General features: G+C 35.3%; 1 protein-coding gene across 1 annotated transcript; it reads left to right on the top strand.

Annotated features, from left to right (window-relative positions):
- Positions 1-2191: 2191 nt before the first annotated feature.
- On the top strand, positions 2192-3148 carry LOC110301848 (olfactory receptor 8B3-like). Its single transcript, XM_021172525.1, has one exon. It carries the CDS (start codon positions 2216-2218, stop codon positions 3146-3148), a length of 933 nt encoding a protein of 310 aa, XP_021028184.1. The 5' UTR covers positions 2192-2215.
- The last annotated feature ends 6380 nt before the right edge of the window (positions 3149-9528 follow it).

Below are 9528 nucleotides of genomic sequence, written 5' to 3'. Positions count from 1 at the left end.
GTAGCTCCACCCTTGAGCAAGCAGGTTCCAGGCTGGGGGAAGGGAGGCCACAAAAGGGGAACTGGAAAGATGATCTAATTGTGTTCTATTTTATTTTCTTAAAACTGTTTAGAGTGTTTACTTATTTATTTTAATCTTTTTAAATTTTTAATTAAAATATAATTATAGAACTTTCCACTTGCCTTTTCTAGTCTCCAACCTTTCCAATTCACACAAGCTCTTGCTCTCTCTAACATTCAGAGCTTCTATTTGCTTATGTGTTGGTTATATATATATATATATATATATATATATATATATATATATATGATTTAAAAAAATTTCTTTGTCCATATAAAGTTATGTTTTGCATGAGTACATGACTGACCACTGAGATGAAAAAGAATATTTGTAATACTGCCAGGATTTTTCAGTTTTCTTCAACTTTCTATGTGGGGTTCAGTTCTTTGAAGATGTCCATCTTTCCATAACCAGAAACAATTTTTACATAATATCTAAAGTATTTTTGATAGCAGAAAACTGTAGGTAACTTTCTGAAACATGGTATTTTATAAGTCAGTAGCAAGACCTTGGGCAATTCACTAATATGAGGAAACAAGGGAGGATGAATCACAAACTAGGAATTCCCATTGGAACTTAGGATAACTAGGGAGGCAAGAGTCTTTCTTTCTTTTTTCTTTTTTCCTTTTTTTTTTATTAGATAGTGTCTTTATTTACATTTCAAATGCTATCCCAAAAGTTCTCTATACCCTCCCCCTGCCCTGCTTCCCTACCCACCCACTCCCACTTCTTGACCCTGGCATTCCCCTGTACTGGGGCATATAAAGTTTGCAAGACCTAGGGTCCTCTCTTCCCAATGATGGCAGACTAGGACATCTTCTACTACATATGCAGCTAGAGACATGAGCTCTGGAGGTACTGTCTAGTTCATATTGTTGTTCTACTTTCTACACAAGGGATGTGACTTCTCTAGAGTGATTGCAAAGTATAAGTATAATTGTGGGTCCCTCAGGAAATAAGGATCAAAATCCAGGATACAATAGAATTTTCTCAGCTGCTTCTTCAATATAAATGTTCTCATCTGAGAAAACCCTAGATAATCTCTTAACACTGCTTATAAGCACATACATGCCACAATTTAAGGACCCTTTTCTCTTCTTCCAGGAAAGATTCAAAGCCTTAATCACAAATAATGCTCTACAATTCAGAAATTAGTCAAGGAAAATTAAGTCTTGTGCACATCTTCCTTGAAACAATGGATCTAAATCCCTGAATCTGAAATATGTATGCAGATAAATATGGATAAATGGGAAAATTAGAGACCTCAGATGTTTGGAATGAAAATTGTGATTTTTCTGATTTACAGGTATACTAACAGCTCTCTCTTTCCTTCTCTCTCTCCTCTCTCTCTCTCTCTCTCTCTCTCTCTCTCTCTCTCTCTGTCTCCCTCCCCCCTTTCTTTCTCTTCTCTTTTCTTTTTCAATGAATATTTGTTTTTTTATTTTTTGAAAATGTACATTTTTCATTTAATGAATTGTGATTATAATTTTGTTTCCTCAAACAGCTCTGGTGCCCTCCCAACTCATCAATCCAAAGTATCTCTTAATGTTTGAAGGAGTTCAGGGAGTTTATTTCCTTTTCTGTACAAAATGAGACTAAAATGAATTGTTCTTAAGAAGAGAGCCTACAGTAGGATCAAAGCATATTAAGAGGTGTTGCTTCCAAATCAAATTACAGTATCTCTGATGAAGTTCTTTTGCATGGTCAGATCTCAAACCTTACAGATTCATAATTCTGTTATATGGTGCCAGAAGACATTCTTTCCATGATCCACTCTTTTTCTTTTAGGTTTAGATTAAGGATATGGTTTTCATTCATACTACAGCAAACATGAATCTGCACTAGCAAACAACAATATACTTTCAAGGTATCTACTTCCTATTTTCATTGTTTTGGGAAGGCTGTACTGAAGGAAGACAGGAGATAGTAGAAGACTAAATCTTTTTAGTGCAGACTTCTTTATTTTGTCATGTTTTATAAATAATTCTAAAATTTGAACACCTTTGAATGTTCACTAGCTGATTCTGTATACCTAGTTATGGCTAGAAGAACACTGGCAACATACACTTCACAGGAGAGAAGGATCCAGCATGGAGTGTGAATTATCCTCTAACATAGCTCTATTTTCTGTGTCCACAGATTCTCTCAGAGAAGAATGGACTCAGTAAATATTTCTTTGGTGACTGAATTCATTCTGGTGGGATTAACTGACAAGCCTTATCTACAAATACCCTTGTTCTTTGTGTTTCTGGCAATGTACCTGGTCACTGCATTGGGGAATTTATCTTTGATAATATTAACTGTGTTGAATTCTCACCTTCACACCCCTATGTACTTTTTCCTCTTTAACTTGTCCTTTGTAGACTTCTGCTATTCTTCTGTGTTCACTCCACAAATGCTAATGAACATTATAACAAGGAAGAATACAATTTCTTACATGGAATGTATGACCCAACTTTATTTCTTTTGTTTTTTTGTTATTTCTGAGTGTTATGTGTTGACTTCAATGGCCTATGATCGCTATGTGGCCATCTGTAAACCGCTGTTGTATAATCTTGTCATGTCCTCTAAATTATGTTTGAACTTAATGCTTGTTTCCTACTTTATTGCATTTTCTGAGTCTGTAGCTCACACTGTTTGCATAATGAGACTGAACTTCTGTGATGCCAACAAAATCAACCACTACTTCTGTGATATTCCTCCTTTGCTCCAGCTTTCCTGTACAACCACATATATCAACAAGCTTGTAGTTTTTGTTGCTTCTAGCATCAATATCATTGTTCCCATTTCAACTATATTTATTTCCTATGGTTTTATTCTCTCTAGCATCTTTCACATCCGTTCCTCTGAGGGCAGGTCCAAAGCTTTCAGCACCTGTAGCTCACACATCATTGCTGCTTTTCTGTTCTTTGGTTCAGGTGCATTCATGTATTTCCAACCCTCCTCATCTGAGTCTATGGATGAAGGAAAAATCTCTTCTGTCTTTTATACTAATGTTATTCCCATGATGAATCCTCTACTCTACAGCTTGAGGAACAAAGATATTAAAGTGGCTCTGAGGAAAACCCTGAGCAAGAGGAACATTTAACTGTATGGTGTTGACTTTATGCATCTTAGTTTGGGCAGAAAGGTATTTACTATTTATCAGCAATATTTAAGTGCAAGATTTTACCTAGATTTTTTTCCAGCAAATATTCTATTTAGAGTGGGGCAGTGGTGGTGCATGCCTTTAATCCCAGCACGTGGGAGGCAGAGGCAGGCAGATTTCTGAGTTTGAGGCCAGGCTGGTCTACAAAGTGAGTTACAGGGCAGCCAGGGCTACAAAGAGAAACCCTGTCTTGAAAAAAACCAAAAAAATAAAAAATAAAAAAAAGAAGAGAAAAAATTCTACTTATTTCCAGTTTTGAATGGTCAGAAACACTTGTTATAATTATATAGCCTAGTCTGTTTTTTTTGTAACATAAATAGAATCTTCTGGGTTTGGCCTTATAATGTCCAGAGTTTGTTTTCATCTTTCTTTGTCACTTCTACAATTTTCTATTATTTCTTATTTAAAAATAATGTGACTGTAATAATTTACATATTTCTGTCCATTCATTGCAAACTTATCTTTATTCCCTTTATAATTTTGAATAGTTCTTTAAAAGATTAAATGAAATAAAGCTAGGATACCAGTTTCTAGTGTGTGTGTATTTCACATTTTGAATGTGAGTTTTTGAATATGTAATTTGAGTATATGATTTCTGATCTGTTTTTACATCTTCTACTGTAAACCAACATATTTATTCAACTGTCAATGTGAGGGATATGAATTATTCATTATCAATAGCTTATTAAAAACTTTATAATTTTGTAATTGCTGCAGGTTTCAATCATGCCATTAATTCACATACCTTTTTGTATGTTTGTATTTGTATTGTTTAGGAAATATGAAGGTTTGATCTTTGAAACCTTATTATCATTTGTCTGTGAAGGAGACATTTCTCAGGTTGTAGAAGTTGTCACTTTATTTTGGAATGTTCTTTCTGTTTTTTTTTTAAACAGGGGGTTGAATTCTTCTACAAAATTAAAAATGGAATAATCTGAATGTTTTGAGGGTCTAGTACTTCAAGAAAAGAGATCTGGGACAGAAAGAGAGCCAAAAGAGTCATTAGACTAGCAGCCAAGGAGACAGATAGTGAATAAATAAGCCCTTTTCTTCAAAAAATCACTGAAGGTATTCTAAAAATCATATTTCTATATAAATTTTAACTTTCTTCTGCAGAGAATTGCAAATATTTTTCTTGTTTTATTAATCTCACATTGTACTTCACACCAACAATGACTGCACATGAGTAGTGTTTTGAGTAATGAAGATTGTTTATACGGAAATGAAGACAGGCTATATTTATTTTGTTCAAGGAGCATGAGGACAGCCAGTCCAAGGAAAAAAATATCTTATAGTCATTGAAACTTCAGTTAAGAAGAAGGCTTTCAGACATTGAAGGGCAGAAAATGGAAGCTTTTTTTATGACTTTTTTTATGAATATGGATGTACATGCACACATGTGCCAGACTACACACACACACACACATACAGAACAAGAATAAATATTTTGTGTTTGGTCTTGTCTATATAGACTCAGTATAGGGTTTATATTTCTATGACTGGTTATTGAAAAATTGTGACAAGGTTTAATAATAAATGATTAATTGATTAAATGTATCTTTCAATGTGATGAATAAAGTGTGCTGTAAATGAACAGTAGTATTTCTGAAAATGGCATAATAAAAGAAAAATCAAAATATTAAGACAACATAAGAAAATTACACAAAATAAGGACCAAGGAAAGAGCTCATTCAACACTAGCTCTGGCATAAACATGGCATTGACAAATCTTTTGTAATTTCTACTCAACAGATAGAACTGTAAGTTCTCAGCACAGTCATTGGGCAAGAAAAACCAACAACTGTTACTAAATTAGCATGAAGAATATTGATTTCACTGTAAAGAGGAAATAAACCTGTGTCAAAAGTTCTAATGAATCAAACAAAAATTTTATAACAAATAGAAACATATATATATATATATATATATATATATATATATATCAGCAGACATTGCTCTACCATAAACCACACCTGTCAAAAGACCTGACAGGCTGCCTGCAGATCTTAATCATGGTGGTTGTTTGAATATGCTTGGCCCATAGAATTTGCACTATTAAGAGGTATAGCCTTATTGGAATAGGTGCAGCTTCCTTGGCAGAAATGTGTAGAAATGTTTGGAAGGTTCCTGTGCTCAATCTCTGCCCAGCAGGGAAGAGACCTTCATGCTTGGTGCCTGCAGAAGATAATTTCTCCTTCTGGATGCCTTTGGATCAAGATATAGAACTCTTGGTTCTTCCTGTACAATGTCTGCTTGAAGGATGTCAAGCTTCTCACCACAATGATAATGGACTGAACTTCTGAAACTGTAAGTCAGCCCCAATTAAATGTTGTCCTTTGTGAGAGTTGCCTTGGTCTTGGTGTCTCCTAAGAGCAATAAAACTATAATTAATGCACCCATTTTATTAGCAATCTCAGACCCATCCTTAGCACTGCCAGAGAATACCAGTTACAGGGTTTCATCTCCTTTACATCCCATTGATTCCTTAGATAATCTCTCCCAAGACTCCCTTCTCTCTTCCTCCAACAGGAAGCAGTTTACCTATGAATTTATCATTTAAGCAGGACATTAAAGTTGATGGCACTTAGCTAACACACTCTCTGAAAATCCAAAAAGAAAAATGAAAGAAAACAAAAGTACACAAACTCAACTACAACACATCCATAATTCAGCACTTAGACCTGTAATCACCCTGGACCATATGCTTAAATAACAGCATAAGAACACAATTAATATCAGGTGTGGGGAGTATGGAGGGAGAGAGTACTGGGGAATGCAACTGGAATGGGGGTGGGGATCATCTCTGGGATGGAATAGAAACTGAGGAAAATAGAATCTTCCAGGAACCTATAAAGATGACCATAGCTAAGACTCCAAGTGATGGGTGATAGAGAACATGAACTACACATTTCCTGTAACCAGACAAGACTTCTGGTAGAACTACTGAGACACCAAGCTATCCACAAAACCTTCTACCTACAATTTGCCCTGTCCACCATGATATGCCAAGATAAAAGTGGGACAGAAATTGTGGAAGTAGCCAATCAATGACTGGAGACCATGAGAGGGAACCAACCTCTACTATTACCTGAAGGATCAGAAACAAGAACCTGGACAGCTTACAAACCTAAGATAGAACCAAATATAAATGGCAAAAAAGTCAATAAAATTATTCATAATGATAGTTTACTATATTCACAGATTAGTGACTAGCCTAAATATCATCAGGGTGGATTCATCTAACAACTGATGGAAACAGACGCAGAAACCCATCCCAAAGATTAGGTGGAGCTTGGGAAATCTCATAAAAGAAAGTGGGAAGCATACCTGCCAGCAGCCACAGGTTACTGGGGTTCCAGAAAGGAAAGATGGGGTTGGATGGGAAAGGCGGCAAGAGAAATACTGAGCCAAGACACAGTTCTCTGATCAAGACCCAGTGTTTACTTATGAGTCTGAGCTTATGAAGGTGGGGAAACTCATCCCCCACTTTGTCAGGATCTGTCAGGAAAACAAGCTCAGCTGCTTAGCAGGAAACTTCTTACAGGAAGCTGCAGATGTGGCTTTTGTAGACAAAAGACTTTACCTAGGTTGGAAGACTCCACCCTAGGTGAGCTAGCAACTGTGGAAAGCCAGGTCCTAGACAGCCTGCTCAAGGCTGAGGGTAGGGCACAGGGAAGCATTGAAGAAACCAGAAGGTTCATGGACATCACAAGAAAATGCACAGAATCAACTAATCAGAGCCTCATAGAGATTGAACCAACAACTAGGGATCCTTTGTGGAACTAGGCTCAGTCCTCTGCATATATGTTACAGTTGTGTAACTTGATCTTCTTTCGGGACTCCTAATAGTGGGGGTAGGACCTGTCACTGACTCTGTTGCCTTTCTCTGAACACTTCTCTCCTACTGGTTTGGCTTGTCCAGCCTTAATAGAAAAAGGGGTATCTGGGTTGGGGAGCAGGGCCGAGGGAGGGTATAGGGGACTTTCAGGATAGCATTTGAAATGTAAATGAAGAAAATATCTAATAAAAATAGAAAAGGAGGTATCTAGTCCTTCATCAATGTGACATGCAACAACTGGTTAATATCCATTGAGGTGGGCCTTTTGTCTAAGAGAAACAAAGGAGTGGATGGGTGGGGTATATAGGGATGGGTAGAGCACTGGGAGGAAAGAGACAATAAACATATCTCAACATCAACATTAAACATTACCTTGGAGTAAAGGATGAAAAAAGATATTTCAAGTAAATAAACACAGAGGGCAAGTTGGTATAGCTAGTTTAATATCTAACAAAATATATCACAAATCAAACTTAATAAAAAATTATGTGAAAAGACACTACATATTTATCAAAGAAAAAATTTACCAAGATGACATTTCAGTCTTAACATATATGACCAAAAACACAAGGCCACCCATTTTTGCAAAAGAAACACTACTACAGTTTAAATTACAAATTGACCCTCAAATATTCATAGTGGACAAACTTCAATACCCCGTTCTAACCAATTGTCACATCATCCAGACAAAAACTAAACAAAGAGATGTTGGAGCTAACTGGCATTATAAAGTAAATGAACCTAAGAGAAATTTCCAAAATACTCCACCTACGCAAACACAAAAGAACACATCTTTGCCCAAGGAGTTTAGAGGTCTGGTTAGGTGAGAAGTCGGGGATAGGGACAGCTTTGTAGAAACAGGGGTGTGGGGAGGAGCTATAGGGTGAGGAACAGTTGGAGGGTAGACAGGGAGTCAGGGATAAAACCTGGAATGTAATAAATAAATAAATAAATAAATAAATAAATAAATACATATCAAAAAAGAACACATCTTTTTTTCAGTACTTCACTGAACTCTTCATACAATTAACAATTTACCTAGACACTAAGCAAGTCTTAATAGACAAAAAAATAATACCAATCATCATCCTATTACAGCACCATGGATAAAAGCTGTATATCAACTACAGAAACAACACAATTTTTATAAACTCATGAGCAGTGAATGATTCTCTTCTAAAAGAAAAATTCTAAAGACATAAACAAATAAGTGAAAGACATTCTAAAATTCTTTGAAAATGAATCACAACATAGGCAAACTTATGAGACACGATGAAAGCAGCACTAAAAGGAAATTCTACAGCGCTAAATTCCTACATAACAGCAACAAGAACAACAACAAATTGGAGAGCCCTCATATTAGCAACTTAACAGCACACCTGGAAGCTCTAGAGCAAAAAGAAGTAAGCATACTCAAGTGGAGTAGTCAACAAGAAATACTCAAATTAAGGGTGGAAATAAATAAAAGAACAATACAAGAAAAATCAATAAATCAGAGAGTTGTTTCTTGGAGAAAACCAAAAAGTTAAACAAACCCTGATTCAAATTAAGACACATAAAAGAGAATATCCAAATTAATAAAACAAGAAATAGGAATGGTGACATAAAAAACAATACTAAGGAAATCCAGAGAATTTTAAGAACATATTTTACTAAGTTGGGAAATCTAAAAGAAGTGGATAATTTTCTCAATAGGGAACACTTACCAACACCAAATCAAAATCAGATAAATTATTTAAATTGAACTATAAATATTAGTGAAATAAAAACAGTCAATAAAAAATCTTTCAACCAAAGAAAGCCCAAGGCTGGATGGTTTTAACACAAAATTCTACCACACTTTCAAAGAAGAGTTAGTGCCAATACTCTTCAAATTATTTGACAAAATACAAACAGAAAGCATTACCTAATTCATTTTATAAGGTCACAGTTATACTGATAAACAAAGTATCTAAAGACTCAACAAGGAAAAATCATTACAGACCGATTTTCCTTATCAAATTAGATGCAAAATACTCAATAAAATACTTGCAACCAAGTAGGCTTTATTCCAGAGATGCAGGTATAGTTCAGTATGAAAAAAAAAATCAGTAAATGTAATCCACCATGTATATAAACTGAAAAAACAAACAAACATGATCATCTCATTAGATGCAAAAGAGGCATTTGACAAAATTCAGTATCCTTTAATAAAAAAGTCCCGGAGAAAGTAGAAATATAAAAGACATACCTAAATATAATAAAATCAACAATTTACAGTCAGCCTACAGCCAACATCAAATTAAATGGAGATAAACTCAAAATAATTCCACTAAAACTAGGAACAAAGCAAAGCTGTCCACTAGTATTTGATGTCTTACCTAGAGCAATAAGAAAACTAAAAGAGATCAAGGGATTTCAAATTAGAAAGAAATACATAAAACTATCATCTCTCTCTCTCTCTCTCTCTCTCTCTCTCTCTCTCTCTCTCTCTCTCTCTCTC

Source organism: Mus caroli, chromosome 9 (genome assembly GCF_900094665.2).
Source record: "Mus caroli chromosome 9, CAROLI_EIJ_v1.1, whole genome shotgun sequence".
Lineage (NCBI taxonomy): Eukaryota > Metazoa > Chordata > Mammalia > Rodentia > Muridae > Mus > Mus caroli.
This window is presented reverse-complemented; position numbering and strand designations above follow the sequence as displayed.

Excerpts from the sequence above, each read along its gene's own strand:
- LOC110301848 (XM_021172525.1), top strand. The coding sequence starts at position 2,216 with ATGGACTCAGTAAATATTTCTTTGGTGACTGAATTCATTCTGGTGGGA.